Source organism: Silene latifolia, chromosome 4 (genome assembly GCF_048544455.1).
Source record: "Silene latifolia isolate original U9 population chromosome 4, ASM4854445v1, whole genome shotgun sequence".
In the NCBI taxonomy this organism is placed as follows: Eukaryota; Viridiplantae; Streptophyta; class Magnoliopsida; order Caryophyllales; family Caryophyllaceae; genus Silene; species Silene latifolia.
In genome coordinates, this window is record NC_133529.1 from 5,073,832 (window position 1) to 5,093,240 (window position 19,409).

A 19,409-nucleotide genomic window follows, 5' to 3' on the forward strand; every position below is an offset into this window, starting at 1 on the left:
TCCCGGTTTTCCTTTTATTATGGGTGTTGATTTTCGCAGTACACATTTTACTCACTATAGTACACTTTTGACATTTCTGCCCTTCTCATTTTTCATTCATTTCACAAATGTGTTACGTACTACCTGGAGAAGAAAACAATAAAAGAAAATACCCAAAAATTCAAACTCACACTAGTACACCATTACCACCATTGTTAACCACCTTTCACCCACCACCAGCCTCCCCACCGCCATCCCCTTGAGTGACCTCCCCTTCCCCTTCCCATTGTCGACGATCTCCAGCGTCCGCCTGCCCCCGACGAAGGTATAACAAAGATCGAGTACAATGTCTAATCCGGCAACCCCGTGCAAATCCCTTTGCCTATGTCGTTCTCCCTTATTGTTGTCCATGGCTCCACCCACGTCGTTCCTACCACCATCAAACTACCCATGAAATAGTTTGTAATTATCACAAACCCTAAATCAAAAGGTCCAAAAAAATGATGTAAAAGAATCAATTCGATTCATAATTATGCAATTAAGGAATTTAAAACTTGTTTAATACCCAAATTATCAGTTATAATCGAATTAATTTGTTTAATTTGAGAGGTTGTAGGGTTATCAATTGAGAGAGCAATAGGTTGGTTTTTTTGTTAAGGGGTATGCAAATGGAAAATAATGTGTAAAAAGTATTGAGTTGAGTAAAATGTGTACTGCGAAAATAAATTACGTTTATTATTTATATGGGGCAGTAAGATTAAATTTTGGGTTTTGAGATCAAGAAGTCGATAGGATTGCTTCCTTTTTTTTAGGAAAAGAGCGGCTTCAATGTATACTCGAGGCTTAACCGGCTCCGAGCCTAACCAAAATCTTGTTGAGTAGTCCTAGGAAGAAATATGGCAATACATTGATCCTTACAAATAAGGTTTTTTTTTTTTTTTTTTTTTTTTTCAATTTGGTGTCAAATGAGACGTAAGGTCAGTACATTATATGGGTAAAGGAGATCCAAACTTGTCACGATATCTCCGTTTTAAGTTTTAACCATTAGACTGTTCTCTTCGGTTTTTGAGTTAATACTTGGCAAGTCAATATGGAAGTGGAATATTGTACCTAATTTGTGAAGACCAGCATAAGAGGATCATTTCACAAGGTGGACGAGCAGTAGCAGTAATGTGCACAAACATGAAACATGACAAATTAGAGACATTTGATTCACAAATGCACAAAGTGGGTGGGACGTGGGTTACTGACAATTTGAAAATGTATATGTGGCTATGTAACATCTAATTTTGAAATTTCTGGTCTTATTCGAGTGTCCTTTTGCTTTTGGTGTAAGCTCACATTGTTGTTGCAAATTGCCATTTTGCCGGATGTGGGGTTGCTTTGTCTAGAGGTATCTTATAATTGGGCCTCCCGGGCATATTTTAAGTCGGGTTAAGGATCTCAAGTTTTGATCGAGTCAGATTATCATTAAGTTTGGAGTATATCCATTACAAGTCGACTTGAGTTAGTATCGAGCTAGTTCCGATGGTTTTGACATGGAGTACTAAGTTTGGGTTAAGTTGGGTTTTGTTCGAGTCATTATTGTGCAATCTTCCATCCGCACCAAGGATTCTGATTCTTTATCGGCTTGAGCGCGTTTTGTAACGTCTTTGATTATTAAAAATTATAAAAATTTGATATTCTTATAACATTAAATGCTTTAGATAAATTAAACAAGATCTCATATGAGTATATTTTGTCTTATAGATTAATAATAATATCAAAGATTCCCTACTGTGTGAATAGTATATGTTAACTATAGGTAAATTTGAGTTATTATTATTATTTTTTTTTTTTGTGCAATAGAGGGGACGACCCCCGAATTTAAGTTGTTATTTATAAACATCTAATACATGCTAAAAAATTAAAATCAAATTTTTATAGTCCATTTAGTCTACTTTCAAGGTATTGAAAACTTGAAATTATTAAGATAAAACGTTGAGTATAGTTAAGTTCGGTTATTATTAAATTTGTCATCGCATTATCAATCAGGACAAATAATTATCATGTCCTCGTTTAATACAACAAATATGAAATAATTTTAAGTTCGCTGCATTATTATTAAGGAATTTGATTGTTTACTTTATGTTTTTGTCAACTATTCAATGTTTTTTGGTTTGTACGTGTTGGAAGACTTTTCGCCAATTCATATTGACCTTTGTTGTGTTCTAATTCTGCTGTTCAAATGTCATGACTCGTGTGTTAAGTACTAGCCAATAATTATTTCTATTTTATGCAATTAATAGGCTTGAACCAATCTCAATTAGTAGTAGGACAATTAAAAAAAGGTGTTTGGGTTCAAGTTCTCTTGCTTAACCGTATTTTAATGTCCAAATATTTTTTTTTTTTAAGTTTTTTTTTCCTGTTTTGGTTCTTGCAAAAACGAAACCTAACGAATTCCATCAAACTCATCAATATAGTTTGTAATGTAACAAGTAGAAACATATTTAAAACAAAATGTAAAGATTTAATTTAATAAATACATTGAAAATTTAAAGAATTGAACAAGACAGAAGCAGCTAAATACTTAGGAATATCAAATCATGGTGCTTTCGTGAATCAAATAAAATTTGTGTTTTTAGTATTATGAAAGATGTAAAATTAGATCTTCATTTTTTTCGATAAAGCGATAATCAAACATTGCTTTCGTGAACCAAATAAAATTGCTGACTTTATGGATGGTTTGAAAACCGGTGGCTTCAACTTACCTCACTCATTCGAAAGCATGAGATAGGTTAATCATATTCTAGGAGATCAATTCAGTTTCTTTACCTTGTAAAAAAAATACAACTCAACTTCTTGAAGGAGTACTACATATTTTCCATAATTTTCAATACAAAAATAATCATAATCATTTGGTATATTAGTTAGAACAGCAAGTCTTTCTATAGAGGGATATATCCGTCTATAGCAAGATACGGGTCAAATACCCTTAAAGTGGTGATATTTTTGGGCCCCATCACGCAAGCTGTTGTTTGTCTTATGTGTGGTATGTTACTTGGTCCATCTTTAATTATAGACGGATCGTCTATAATGAGATTTTGTGTAGTTAGAATGATATCCAAAGATAAAAGTAGAAAGCGCACCCGAAATCAACGGATAGGACATCAATCACGGTTTCTTGGATCGTAAAATCGCAAAATTCTACAATCCGAATCATGGGATCGTCTATAATGAGGTTTTGTGTAGTTAGAATGATATCCAAAGATAAAAGTAGAAAGCGCACCCGAAATCAACTAGGTAAGACATCAATCGCGGTTTCTTGAATCGTAAAATCGCAGAATTCTACAATCCGAATCGTGATTTTAAAAACCATGAAATACCAGATAGCTAGATACGATTAATTTTAGGGGAAAATATAAATTATGGAAAATATAAAATATAAAAGAGAAAATTGTTGATTACAGCCTTTTATAAACCTCATTTTGAAAATTACAGCCTTATATAATTTTTTTTGAAAATTACATCCAAAATATTACTTTTCTTCTAAAATTGCACCAACTTGAGTTTTCCGGTGAATTTTTATGATGTTTTTATGATGTTTGGGGTGATTAATTGGTTTGTGTTAAGGAGAGGTAAGAAATTTGGGTAAGTAGACTCTCAAATAATAAAGGGTACATCATAAAAAACATCATCAAAAATCACCAAAAACCTTAAGTTGGTGCAATTTTAGAAGAAAAGTAATATTTTGGATGTAATTTTCAAAAAAAATTATATAAGGCTGTAATTTTCAAAATGAGGTTTATAAAAGGCTGTAATCAACAATTTTCTCAATATAAAATTATTTTTTTCAACAAGAATGGCATGAGTTAGTGGCAACGCACCACCATCAACACTATTGTAATGACCTACCTTCTATATTGGTTAACTAATCTAAATTCTTAATTCTTAATAAATTCTTAATTATTAAAGAGTTAAACAATTACAGTTTGAATAATCGCAATCTAAAATTCATTGACTTCAATTATCCATCAACAACTTAAGCATCTTCATATAATCCAATCTTCTATAATTTGCTTCATAAAAATCTTCAAAACCCAACTACTTTTTCTCTATTTTTCTTTCCAAAAAATAATTAACTTTCTTATTGTTAGAAATTAAATTGTGAGAAGACATATGCAATTTTATTCTTGGATTATAAAGGTGAATACAATTAGTATTAGAGGTTACTTTAGATTATTTATGTGCACTGGCGGAGTCAGGATTCACCGTTAAGGGGGCGAAAAAGAGAGGTTGCTTTCGAATTTTATTGATGATGAATGAAAAGATAGTTCCACAATTGAACAAAACAGAATCATCAGGCAAAACTGGAAGACTTGAGAGATTCTCTCATTATCTTGGTAATTAACTTTTCTCTCTTTTTTGTATGCTTTATTTTTTGTAGTTTATGTTAAGTTTAATTTGCTAGCTTTTGAAATTTAATTACCATATAAATATTTCCTTCGTTTCAATATACGGAGTAATAATTATGTACGTTTTCGATTTGGGTTCGTTCTAGGTTGTTTTATAGATTGTTTTCGAATGAGATTGTTTTGTAATAGGATTCGAATAAATGACCTAGTTGTTCTTTACCTTCGCTATTTATTGTATTTTTTTGAGATAACGGTAAGAATTGTATTTTTTGTGCGGGATTTAGCACGTCCTTATTTATATGAAATCGTGGCTAAAGAGACTAATTGAATTATTTTAGCAATGTATTGTTCACGATAAACGAGAATTCTACCACAGACAACCTAACAAATGTCAGCTAGCTCAGCTAGTAAAGTCATGAGAATGGAAAGTCATAATTTAAACCTAGTAGTGACATTTTGCACTTTTTTTTTATATGAAATTACACGAAATTGTAAAGTAATTTCAATCTTATTGTGAGTTATTTTTCTAAATAAAATGCAGCAAGGCAAATCGGGTTCGAAGATCCGAATGAATGTCCACAATTATGCAAGATAGCAAATGATTACTTGAAGAAAATAGATGGATGTGAAAGAAACATTTTTGAGTTCTTAGCAAATGAACCAAATGCCGAGGCACTCTATGTCAAATTACTTCAAGAGATTGATACTTGCATTCTTTCTTATTTCTCATTTCATTGGAATCAAACTTCTGCAATGATTAATTTGGTAACGAAATTTCATACCTACTTGTATATTTATATTCGGTGTACAATAGTGACAGATATTGGAGTAAACAAGAAGTAGGTCTGATGTGTTAATTATGGACGCTGTGGGTGAATTTTTTTTAAAATTGAAAAACCCAGTGGGGTCGAGCCCCATCCCGACATAACTAAGATTACGGAAAATGTGTCCTCCCCTTTATTATGTTAAATCGCAAATAAACTAATTGAATATTTGATTATTTTGGAATTGAATGAATGAAGGTGTTGGGCGATGACGATGTTGAGCGAAAAACAAAGCTTAAGGATTTTGTGATGGCAGCCACAAGGTTAGACACATTTTAAACAAATTTATTCTTCATTTTATTTTGGTTTATACGGAGTATATTATTTGATTTCTGTAAGTACTTCCTCCGTCTCAGTCATTTATTTACCTGTTCAATTGTTTATCTTTCTAATTCGATAATGTTTGTGACGGACAATTTAATACTGCACACTCAATTTGATCCACTTGTTATCCAATAATAATTGAGCTTCTCCTCTTTTTTTGGTCTTTGTGCCAATATTAAAGGAAATAAATGAACGGGATGGAGGGAGTACTATAAGAATGCATAGTTGCATGCATAGCACAAACGATAATAAGATATGGTAGGATGATGAGCAAATCAAGCTACCTACCATTGATAAAATACGACAATCTAATTCCGTTGAAGACAACAAATGCAATAATAGAGAATATATGCTATACGCCTATAGGCTATAGCCATTAGGTCATCGTGTTGTATATATGTAAGACTCATAATCATGCAAGTGCATAGATAGTTAATGATTTCATATTATGTCGAGAAAAAAATATGATTATTATGATGCTCGAATTCGTTACAAAAAAATTACTCCCTCTGTCCCGGTTATTTGTTGTCCTTTTCCATTTTGGAGTGTCTCAGTCATTTGTTGTCCTTTCTATTTCAAGAATGAATTTGATGAGTAATTTGATCATTCACACTCAATTTATTCCATTTGTCATTTAGTAATTGACCTCCTCTCCTTTCCTTGGTCTTTGTGCCAAAATCAAAGGACAACAAATGACCGGGACGGAGGGAGTACTACGTATTAATGTACGACATTCCACCTATTGGTTAAACTTGAACAATCGTGGTCGTTCGGTTTGACAATGGTATAATTATGATTTGAAATTAGGAAGCCGGAAAATTTTCTGAGATAGAACTAATAAATGCAAAAGAAAATGACTTTTTTTTTCATTAGTAGGGTGCAACCGCTCTTCCTTAACCCTCATGTCGCGAACATATAATACTCGTAAGAGCATATTTACATAAGAAAGACACCAAATTAAAATTCCGGTCATTCTCTAAACTTATTAGGGCCTTCCATTTTCAATTAACAAGGTCAAAGCAAGTATACATGCAACGACCTCAATTTTGTACAAAAATACGACATTCATGTAGGTTTGAAGTCTCCTAATATTTTATTATGTTGTCTAACGAGCAACCAAGTACCAACCCTTTTTTGTTAACTTAAATGACAATATATGAAAAGTGCCATACATGTTCAAATTGTCATTTCACATACAAAGTGTTTTAAATTTGTGTATTGTTTCCCTCCATCAGACATGACGACTTTATAAAGCCATGCCCCTCTGTTGATCATAATCCATGCATTACACGTACTTTATTGTTATTTGTTTAAAACTGTCTAAAAAAGTTAAATAATTGACCGAGACAAAACGGAGCAATGATTTAAAATAAAATTTGATCTGAATAGACATATACAACGGGTATTAAACAGTATCTCCTCCATTCCGATCATCTATTTGACTGTTCACCGTCATTAAAACAAGAACCAAAACGGGAGCAGCAGAAAACAATTATTTGTATTGACCATTTTTATTAGATGACAAGTGAATTAAATATACTTCAGAGATTCAATTTGTCCATTAAAAATATTTTCAAATTGAAAGATAAATCAATGACAAAACATGTAGAAAAAGTAGGTAAGTAAATAAATAATCCGAACTAAGAGGTATATTTAATTGTCTTCTGAATTACATTATTGTTACATATAGCTGAAATTAATCTTGTGACACCCCTTAATAGAGTCACGTCAAATATTATCCTATAACCAGTTGTATAGTAGCACTGTACAACCGCTTTAAAGTTGTTGAGCTCTTACACAAAGTTGTTGATATATTTTATAAGTTATTGAGCTATTTTATGAAGTTATTGAGCTTAATAATTATTCTGTTAAACTCAATAACTTTGTATCATAACTCAATAATTTTGTTAGTAGAGCTCGATAACTTTATAACAAAGCTCAACTACATTAAATAAGTTGTATACACAACCAGTTATATAATACATTAACTCTAATAGAGTTGGTGTGTGAAATAATGTAGGCAACAAAGATTTGAAAGGGTAGAGAAGAACTTGAAGGTGACAAGGGTATTTTTGACATTAGTAGAAGAGATGAAGGCAATTGGAGGGATATCAAGTAACGGAAATGGAGTATCCAAATGCACCGAGGTGATGGTTCCGATGGCTCACAATAAAAGAAGTCCGGTCCTCCTCCTCATGGGTGGCGGTATGGGTGCCGGCAAGAGCACCGTCCTTAAAGACATCCTCAAAGAGTAATCTCCTTCTCCTAATCTTATTTTATCTTCATTTTGTATTATACTAACAAAAACAACGTACAAAAATTTACTAAAATAAGTTTTCTGTAAGACGGTCTAGCTAATAGTCGGCTCAAACAAAATGTTATGTAAAAAATCGCGTTACTAAATTTACTAAATTTTTAAACTTAAGATGAATCAAGAAGTTTGGATAAGACAAAGCAGAATATATAGAAAAAAAGATTTATCGTATATGTTCAAGTGGGATAATATTTGACCCGTTGCAGGCCATTTTGGTCGGGAGTGGCGGCAAATGCAGTAGTAGTGGAAGCGGATGCATTTAAAGAGACAGACGTGATCTATAAAGCCCTTAGCTCAACTGGTCATCATGGAGACATGCTCCAAACTGCTGAATTGGTACCATTTCGATCTCACCCTTACTTTTAACTCATTTTATTCCCAGATTTTTGTTTAAGACAGAAGTATCTGACTTAAATATGAAACAGGTTAAAAAAGTAGAATATCTAGAAAATAATAATAAATTTGTCTTATCTATCTATATAGAGTAGTATTTGACTCGTTTAATCTTAAGATGGATATGATCGTTTTAAGGGAGACCAACTGTATTTTATGACGTTAGGGACTTTAGGGTGATCGATTTTTATTAGAAGCATACAATGTCAGGACGAATATAGTCATTTTACTCACCCCATGGTTGTTAACAAATACAAATACTTTTACCATCTCAATCATTTATTTAGTTTTGATTAAAATACCGCTTAGAAGACATAATGTGTTTTAGTTTAGTTTAAGGCGGCTAATTACAATCATAATGTGTTAATACATTGAATCAAATCACTTATGGTTATGACTTATGAATGATTGTGTTCACTGAAGATTCGTATTGTATCTCTTAACAGTTGACTTCAATATTTGTTAATACCATGCAATTACGTCAATTAACAATTAAGAAAACGTGTACAGAGACGACGAAGATAAATAATGTTTCGACTATCATAGAGTTGTGCCTCGGATAAAAAAAAAAATTTCTTATTAGGAAAATGAGATAATGTTATCGTATCATACAGAGTCTGGAACCATAGTCCTTTCTAAATAGTCTGATTACGTAGTTGGACGATCTTAGCATTACACGAATTGTGTCAACAAGACGACAACTCTAACTTATTCTAACACGGTATATGGCCGTATGTGTCGATATTTGAAAATGGGCAGGTACACCAATCATCAACAGATGCAGCATCATCCTTGTTAGTAACAGCATTAAACGAAGGAAGGGATGTAATAATGGATGGTACATTATCATGGGCTCCCTTTGTGGAGCAAACTATCGAAATGGCTAGAAACGTTCACAAGTCAAGGTATCGGATGGGAGTTGGCTACAAGGTCGCGGAGGATGGCACGATTAATGAGAATTACTGGGAGAGAGTCCGAGATGAGCAAGAGAAGGATCGAAAGCCTTATAGAATTGAACTTGTTGGTGTTGTTTGTGATGCTTATCTTGCTGTTGTTAGAGGTATAAGGTAATCTAATATATATAACTAGTTTGTTGTTATGTATTAGCAGTTGTTATTTAAGCGTAAGTCTCCTGTAAAACGGTCTGCTGACGATATGAAATGAAACAGGAGAGCGATAATGGTGAAAAGAGCAGTGAGGGTGAAATCACAGCTCCAGTCTCATAAGAGATTTGCAAGTGCATTCTCTCAATATTGCCTACTTGTTGACAATGCTAGGCTTTATTGCACTAGTACCCTTAGCGGTCCACCCCGGGTACGCCTTTTCTTTCTTTAGAGATTTGCAATCCTTATTACTCGATTATCTGGGTTATGCTCTGTTTTCTTAGCTGAAACCTGAAAAAGTAGCTGAATTGGAAACTTGACGCAATGCTTAACCTAAAATGCTTTCCTCTATTACGACCTTACTTGAAGATAATCTGTTCTACAGGATCGTACCACTATATCCTCGAGATCTACATATAAAATGCCTTCCTCTAATTGTTAATTGAATTTGAAAATGATGCAGTTGATAGGATGGAAAGATGTAGCAAGCAGATTATTGGTAGATGTTGAAGAAATTCAATGTCTTACAATTTTGGGCCAACTCAATGATGAAGCCCAATCAATTTATCAACTTCATAGTGATACAACTCCACTTACTCATCATGGTTCAGCTTGGAAAGAGCTAGTTTTGTCACCTTTTAGGCCCAATACTCAAGCCCAACTCAAGTCTACCATTCTTAATTGTGAAATTCAAATTTTACCATCTAATTCACCTCCGCCTCTTAAAAATATTGTAAACAAAGGTAAATAAATGATTAAGATACTGTTACCTGAAGCGATATGGTAAAGACAATGAACCTTGTAGTGAGACTTGGAGTAGTGGTTTCTCCATTCTTTCATTTTTTTTTTAAAGTCTCTCTACTTCAATGAAATATTAGCATTATGACCTTTTATTTATGAGAAAAATTCGATTGGGTAATTGATTGATATGGTATTGATGTTTGTGGCTATAGTTGTACTTATAGACTAAGTAGCACGGACACTTCTCCTAATCGGCGTTTTCGCGTCGGACACGACACTCGTCGGACACACGTCAAAACGTGTCGGACACTTGTAAAGCCATGTCTAACTTTCATCTTTTATTTAGGCACGTGTCCAACATGTGTCCATGGTATTTTGAGCCGTGTCCATGGTATATGAACACACCTCCAAACGAAATCAAGTTGAATTTAAGGTAAATGACGAGAATTGTTACATGGTTGAATTTGGTGGGGAAATAAGCTGAATTGGAGACAAATGATTTTCTTTAGTCTAGTAATGAGATGTCGAAATAGATTGATTATAAGTTGGTTTTTGGTTTTTGAAATGAGAATGAGTTATAATTAACGTAAATTTTATTTTCACTTATTTAAATTTAATATTCAATACTTTTTCAAAAATAAAATCACACATATATAACTATAAAATATATATTTTATTAAATTTAAATGACGTGTCCCGTGTCCTAAATTTCATGGGATGCCGTGCCACGTGTCCGTGTCGTGTCAGTGTCCGTGTCCGTTTTGGTGCAACCTAGCTTATAGGTGAAATATTTTTTAATAACATCCTAAAGTTCGTGGTCAAATCGTAGTTGATTAACAAAAGTAATTAGAGATGGCTGTATCAGAGTGAATTCTCTATTTTATTTTATGTCCCAACTTGTGATCCATTATATTCTTCTTATGACACACTGACGCATCATTAGTTTAATAGAAATTGTCATCTATTTTATCATGGCTATGATGAGGTGTCGTAAAATAAAGGCAATGAAACAGAAGATGAGAAACAAATGTGGGATAGATGATCTCAACTCCTCTTATTCAACTAGTTTATACATTTGTTTTTGGTGCGGATTTTTATTATATACATATGACTTTTAAATAGTACTTTTCTTGTTTTAACCATTCATTTAGACCGAAAACGGAACATAAAGATCCTGTGGAACATACTAAAAAAAGAAAACCCAAAACACTTTGGCGAATAGGAGACAATATCTATCTAAAAACAGGAAAATCTTTTTTAAAAGTTACAACACATTACTATCAACTGCATGTCGGGCTAGACGCTTATGGCAAGTGAGCGGACCCGATCAGACGGATTAAGTACATGTCGGGCTAGACGCTTATGGCCTATTGGGCTACCTAACTGTCTAAAATTGTTGATCTTAAGTAGGGGAGTCCAAGCACAATCGTCGACTCGAGTAGAGCTCACCTTCCAAATCTATAGTCCTATACAAATTTTGAAGAATAACGGATGACATTTGAGATTGCCAGTGTCCGATTTTCACGCGAGACTGGTTTATCGCACACCGACACTCTCAAATGTCATCAGTTAGTCCTCAAAATTTTTAAGGCTACTTTGTCTGACCCGAGAAAGAGCATGTGTGATTTATGGACATTTTTATTCCGGAAGTCTGAAATCTCGAAAATCGTGTATTATAACACTGCATTTTGAGACATTCGGGAGGCCGTATCGGGCCGTATTTATTTTTCTCCTGATTTTTCTAGCACGTTTCCAGGGTTGCTTCAAGAGTTACCTTATTTAATTTAAGCCCCAAATAACAAGTATTAAACCATTTTTTAACGAGTATTCGATTTCCGATCGAGACTTGTTTATCGCACACTGGCAGCCTCAAATTTCCAATATTCTTTCTCAAATTTGCGAGGTCGCTTAGACAGACCCGAGAAATCGTCCTTGTGATTTATAGACATTTTTGTTCCGAGACCCTGGAATCCCGAAATCGTGTATTACACTGCAATTTGAGCCGTTCGGGAGGCCGTACCAGGTCGTGCTTCTTTTTCTCCCGATTTTTCTATCACATGTTAAGGGTTGCTTTAGGAGCTACCTTAATCGATTTCAGCCCAAATAATATGAATTAGCTTAACGAGTTTCCGATTTCCGTCCAAAACAAGTTTATCGCACACCGGCAGCCTCAAATGTCCTTTGTTGCTTTTCAGATTTTGTTAGACCGCTTTGTCTTACCCAAGAAATCATCCATGTGATTTAAGCACATATTTGTTCGGGGACCTTAGAATCCCAAAAAACGTATATTATACACATCAATTTGAGCAGTTCGGGAGACCGTTCCAATTCGTGTTTTTTTCTCTTGGTTTTCTATCATGTGTCCGGAGTCGTTTCAGGAGTTATATTATTCATTTTCAGCTCCAATTAAATAACGCAATTTATTTTCGCAGTACGATTTTTACTCATTACAGTACTTTTTATGTCAAATTTTCCATTTCTCTACCCTTGGCTAAAAAACATCAAATCTAATTCTCTCTACCATCTCTCTATTGTTAAATCTGAACTTCTCCAAGCTCCTTAAAATAGTGCAATTATAAACGATTATTCGAATGAAGAGCGAGTATTTAATTCATTAAGCCCATAATAACAATTTAATTGACTCTTTCTCACAATTTTATTCCTTTTTAATTAGGGTTTATGTGTAAATTAATTAAGGGCTAATTAGTATATAGTATGGTGGGTGCATTGGTGGTGACGGTGGTCCGCCGTTGTGGTTCGATGGTGAGAGTCACCCTTGCAGCAGTGGTACGGTGATAATGGAGCCAAAATTCTCTCCATTTCCTAAAAAGAAATGGAGAGGCCATTACCTATCAACGGCTAAGATTGTATCGTGTCAACATTGAACGGTTCATGATTTATACATAAAAATAAAGGGTTAATAGAGTTAGATGAGATAATATTATTAAATGGGTTTGTGAGAGGAAATGGAGAGAAAAGAAATGGAGAGGATCCTTGTTGGTGATAATGTTGTTTGTGGTACCGTGGTAATGGACCGCCGTTAGCCGTAGTACGTAGTAGTATTGTTGTATGTCAACGTAGTACAGGGTTAGGAATAGTTGAATACAATACGTCTAGTCATGGCTTTAATTTTTCTACTTTTCTCAATGTACTACAAGTATTGATTAATCAATTTTTTAACCTAATGCTTTTTATTTAATGTAGTACACAGTGGGTGAAATGTACTATCCCGTAAATTAATTACGTTCACAACATACCGCCGGCGACGGCAACCTACTCCATCGGTAAACCCCCTCCCCCAACGACGACTGACAAGTCGATAACATTAGCTGGAAATAGCGCAATATGAAATTAAAGGAGAATAGGTATGTGAAATTAGAGAGTATAGAATAGAGAGAAGTTAGAGAAAATAGAAGTGGAAATGAGAGGGGTATAATTGTCAACAATGTACTACTATGAGTAAAATGTGTACTGCGAAAATCAGCACCCTATTAACCTATTTTTAACGAATAACCGATTTCTGTTTCTCACTTAATTATCTCACACCGACAACCTTAAATGTTATTCGTTATTCCTCAAAATTTATGAGGCCGCTTTATTTGACCCTAGAAACCGTTTGTGCGATTTACAGATATTTTTGTTCCGGGCCCCTAGAATCCCTAAAACCGTGTATTATCCATTTCAATATACAGTTCAATTTGAGCCGTTTGGGAGGCCGTATAGGATCCTGTTTCTTTTTCTCTGGGGTTTTCTACCACATTTTCCCATAAATACAATCATCTTTAGGTGTTTTTCATTGATTCTTATTTATGAATGGTATTATGAATTATTATATCTATAAATATTATTAAAAGGCTAGACATTAAACGCCATGTAGACAAATGTGACATGACAACAATTAATTGTGATGTGGCAAAATATAGTCCACGTGGAAATACTAGCATAGTAGTACACATGAAAAAAAATTATCAATTCCACCTTTAAAAGTTACTCTCATAATTAATGGTAAAAAACTAAATTTAGATAATTTTAATTTCATAGGATAATTTTTAAATCACTCTCATGCAAAGTGGATTTAATAATAATAATAATAATAATCTATAAATATAATTAAAAAGTAAGTCAAACTATCAACCATCAACTATGAAGTATGTCTTATTTTAATTTCATAACATAATTTATAAACCACTCTCATGCAAACCTTTTACATTACATTTCTCCTTGCTCCATATTTATGTATGTAAAATCAATAACTCTATAATCTAAATACAAAATCTATATATCTAACATAAAGGCATGCTAAATTACCTATCATAATCTACATGTCATATCTATACAATAATATAAAAAGGCTACCTTGAGCATATGTATAAGACAAGCGACAGCGTAGAATCACTAAGAAACTTTCATTTGATAATATGTGACTAATTAATAATATTCATTCATAGAATTAAGATAGAATATGTGAAATTGTGAAGCAGAGAAAGAATATGTTGAATGGTTATTCACATCAATCTTAACATCGACAGAAGAATACATATATTCACCTACAACACCAAATATATGCTTCTATGATATCTTATAAAGAAAGGTAACTATATAATCTACTTTACTTAAAACACAATATTTACATATCACCATATCAAAAGAATATCATGTAAATCTTATGGTATATTTCATGATATTCTTATACTCCCCCTCAAGTTGGAGCACTTGGAAGTCCGAGTCCCAACTTGAACTGAAGATGATCATAAGTCTCGCCTCCCAAAGCCTTTGTGAATAGATCAGCTATTTGCTCTTTACTCCGAACATGGTACAAATTAATCGTATTGGAAACCAAATGTTGTCGCACAAAATGACAATCAATTTCGATGTGCTTCGTTCTATCATGAAAGACCGGATTCCTTGCTATATGGAGGGCAGCTTGGTTATCACAAAACAAGCTCATAGGTCGAGTAAGAAAGACACCCAACGATGCTAAAAACGCCTTTATCCATATCATTTCACTCGTGACTGCCCCCCTTGCGAATTCTCTGTTCTATGAAAGCGAATTTTCTGTTCTATTTTGTGTCCCAATTTGTGATTCATTATATTCTTCTTGTAACACATTGACACATCATTAGTTTAATAGAAACTAGTTTGAATGCCCGTGCGTTGCAACGGGATAATTAACTTATTTATAATGCGAAAAAAAAAAAGTTATAAGGGTTTAATGTTTATATTCTATGACTAATGATTTGTTTACATATTATGAAAACATCTCTTTCAAAAAAATCCAAGATTAATATATACTTGGGTTAACTCTTATTTATAATCGTATAATCACCCCACCCTATACTAATCTTTCGATGTGGACAATTCTACTATTTATAAGTAATATATTCACTAAACTTGGATTATTTTTTTGATATGGGACAATTCTACTATTTATCCGTGGTACATCATCAAACCTGCATTGTTTTTCAATGTGGGACAAATAACAAACTCAAAATTACACCATCTTTTTTGCACTTAGTTCGAAATTTAATCAGATCCCGAATACCGAATACGGACAATTGCTACTCATTATATCTTATAGTTATATTTAAATTTAATAATAAGATCAACTACTCTCCATTAATATTTGTCATTGTTTTTCTTCATTTTTTTTATCATAGTTGAGATACGGAAACTTCCCGTGGTACCTCTTAATTTTGTCAGATTTTCCATGTTACCCCTACTTTTAAGAATCTGCCTATGGTATCCTTGAGATTCCATTTTTTTTTTCTCATGGTACCCCCTAATGTAAAGGCTATTAAATGGACGCTAAGTTTGATGGCATGACAATAAAATGACAATTAAAAAATAATACCCCCTTTATTGTTTTATTAGTACAGATATCTCTCTCTTTTAAATAAAAATTTAATTAACTATATCATTATAATATTGGAATTTCTCATGGTAACCTTGAACTTTGATAGATTACACATGATACCCCTAATTTTAAGTTTCTACAAATGGTACTCTTGTGTTCACCTTTTTCTTTCCCTGAATACCATTTGACAACTTCCATCATAACGTCATTACTCCTAAGACTTTTGACGCCTTTTTCTTTTATTATCTATTACACAAACACTTCATAATCTAATTCTTAAATCCATATTTTATTTAATAAACTAAATAACAAAACACAAATAGCATGGCATGCTCAATTACTCCTCTAGTTACTCATAGGAATAACGACGTTATGAAAAAAGTAAACACAAGGGTATTATATGTACAAATTTAAAATTAGAGGTACGATGTGTAATCTAACAAAATTCGAGGGTACCATGAAAAATTTCCGTTATAATATTAACCATTTTATTGCTATTTCTCACACCTAAAAAAATGTTACAACTTTAAAAATTTAACATTTAATTCAAGATTATGTTTAAAGTCTCATATATAATAAGTATACTTTGAGAGATTCAATATATTTGGGGTAATACCTAAGTTCCAAGGATAAATCCTATTTATAATCATGGGATCACCCCACCTTATGATAATCTTATGATGCGGGACAATTCAACTATTTATACGTAGTTTATCACATCTACATTATTTTTCAATGTGAGACGAATAACATATTTAAAAGTACACCATATTTTTTGAACCTTATTCGACATCCAACCCGATTTAATAATAAGCAAATACTATATTATCTATTAATATTCATACGTTTTTTTTTCATAATTAAAATATGTTATAATATTGATCATTTTTATCGATCTTTCTCACACCTAAAAAAATGTTATAACTTTGAAAATTAAACATTTAATTCAAGTTTATATTTAAAATCTCTTATATAATAAGTATACTTTGTGAGATTCAATATATTTGAGGTGATACCTAAGTTCTAAGGATAAATCTTATTTATAATCATGGGATCACCCCACCTTTATGATAATCTTATGATGTGGGACAATTCAACTATTTATACGTAGTGTATATTTATCACATCTACATTATTTTTCAATGTGAGATGAATAACATATTTTAAAGTACACCATATTTTTTGAACCTAATTCGACATCCAACCCGATTTAATAATAAGTAAATACTATATTATCTATTAATATTCATACGTTTGTTTTTTTATTTTTTTCATCATAATTAAAATATGTGCAAATGATATGAACCTATACTCTAATGATAGAATTTTTTTTAACACAATTCTAATTATATTATTTAAACGTAGTATATTTACCACACCTACATTATTTTTCAATATGGGACATATAAAATCTATAGGTAGAAAATATAATGACATGAACTTTTAAGAGCTCTCCAAGACAATACTTAAGAGACTTAAAAGGTTTTGGGTTGATGCCTAAGTTCCAAATATGCCTCCTATTTATAATTATAGAATCACCACCTTATACTAATCTTTCGATGTGGGACAATTCTTCTTATTTTTATATAGTATGTTCACCACACCTACTTATTTTCCAACGTGGGACAAAACATACTAAAAAGTACACAATTTTATATATTAAGAACTACACCATCTTTAATGTGTCCAAATAATATAAAATTTATACTCTAGTGATAACATGCATTTTTTACCACAAAGCTAATTATATTATTTTCATAATTTTTTTAACGATATTTTTTTGACAAATGAAATGTAAAAGTTTGATATAAAAATTGGAAATATCACTTGAATATAATTTAGGAAATATACATATTATAATAATTAAAAGATTCTCCACTTTATTTTTTACATCAAAAATTATACTTTCCTAAATTTATTTTTGATGATGTGGACGCTCTCAGATCGCTCGAAAAAACTTTGTTTTATATATATATATATAGACTAGATTTTGTGTCTGTGCGTTGCACGGGTTATAATATTGGTTCACCTCTCAATATTAATTAAAAAGGTAAGATATTGTAAATGACATGAACAGAAATGTGAAATTATTGTTGAAGTCAAATTTAATTTATCAACCTCTTTATTTTTAAAAAAATATTTAAATTTAAATTTAAATTTTATAATTTTTAATTTAAATAATAATTATCTAATCAAAACTAATTTAATCCAGATAACTAATAATTGCGTTAGCAATAATTATCCTCTTTATATATAGATAGAGTCCACATTGTACCTAAAATACATATTAAATCCAATTTTATTTAGATATTTATCAAAACAAAAACAAATTTTATCTTATTGGGATGATAAATTTATATAAGTTACAAATATTATCACGGGTGAAAAATTATTAGCCTATATATACAACTTAATTCAACCACAAGTTGAAAGACCTAACAACCGTTCATCAACTTTGAGTTTTTTCTGAGTTTTTTCTCATGCAAATTAATCCCTATGAGATCTTCCCAACTTCTAGCTAAATGTTTAAAAAAGGGTTTTTTTCAGAGCACGTGATAGTTTCCAAGTTTTCTAAAACACCTAAATATAAAAAATAATTAAATATAATTAAAAAGTAAAATTAAAAATATACTATTTAAAATTCAATCCAAATTAGTTGCGTAAAATTCTATTCAAATTTAATTAATTTTTGAAATATATTAATATGTACATTAACCCCCAAAATTTTATATTTACCAGAATCCGACGTAACGATTTGTGGAATTAAGGGGGCTGAAAAATCCAAAACTAAATCTCTTTTTGTTTGAGCTATTCCTTAGAAACTTAGAAACTTTTGGATTTTACTATAGGCTAGCTTATTTCATTAGTCGGTAATTATTGTGTAAGACCGTTCTACACTGTGCAACGATTCTTTTGTAGATTAAATAATTCATTTACTGATAGTAGGGTTTAACAAATTAAGGGCCGTGTTATTCAATGCTATTGGAAGCTTTTTCCTGATATGTCTTCAATGGGATTTGGAAGGTAGTCGAGATCGAATCTCGAGCTAAATTTCATCGGGAATGTGTCTTGTACGTCGACGTCGACGATATGTCTTCAATGGAGTTATCTTCTTCTCCTTATCCTTGTCTTCAACTTTCATCATCTCCAATGGTAATTTGACAGATTAATAATACTGAATTCCCTTAAAGGGTTGGAGGTTCGATTCTTTTGTGTATATTTATAGCTAATTATTTATACACTAGTTTAGATCCCGCGCAATGCGCGGTATATATAGAGATTTCACATTTTAATGTATTATATAAGTATAGACCTGGTGCAATTTATGCACGGTATATATGAAATTTTACTTTTTAGTTTATAACTTGACAATTCATTAATTTTCGACAATTCATTAATTTTTTATGTATTCGTCATCTGTATATTTTGATTTGAAAAATAAACTCAATATTGAAAAAGTAATCAAGAGAATTGAATAGGGTT

At 32.1% G+C, this 19,409-nt stretch overlaps 1 protein-coding gene across 1 annotated transcript; it reads left to right on the plus strand.

Annotated features, from left to right (window-relative positions):
- Window positions 1–3,943: 3,943 nt before the first annotated feature.
- LOC141652004 (calmodulin calcium-dependent NAD kinase-like) lies at window positions 3,944–10,227 on the plus strand. The gene is made up of 8 exons (XM_074459677.1): window positions 3,944–4,361; window positions 4,915–5,138; window positions 5,396–5,460; window positions 7,542–7,772; window positions 8,042–8,171; window positions 8,988–9,295; window positions 9,398–9,542; window positions 9,795–10,227. Exons 1-8 carry the CDS (start codon window positions 4,274–4,276, stop codon window positions 10,080–10,082), a joined length of 1,479 nt encoding a protein of 492 aa, XP_074315778.1. The 5' UTR covers window positions 3,944–4,273; the 3' UTR covers window positions 10,083–10,227.
- The last annotated feature ends 9,182 nt before the right edge of the window (window positions 10,228–19,409 follow it).

What these genes read in the sequence shown, in the direction of transcription:
- LOC141652004 (XM_074459677.1), top strand. Translation starts at nt 4,274, where the DNA reads ATGATGAATGAAAAGATAGTTCCACAATTGAACAAAACAGAATCATCA. An exon ending in CTTCTGCAATGATTAATTTG is followed by an intron (nt 5,139 to 5,395) that starts GTAACGAAATTT and finishes GAATGAATGAAG; the next exon opens with GTGTTGGGCGATGACGATGT. An exon ending in GCTGTTGTTAGAGGTATAAG is followed by an intron (nt 9,296 to 9,397) that starts GTAATCTAATAT and finishes GAAATGAAACAG; the next exon opens with GAGAGCGATAATGGTGAAAA.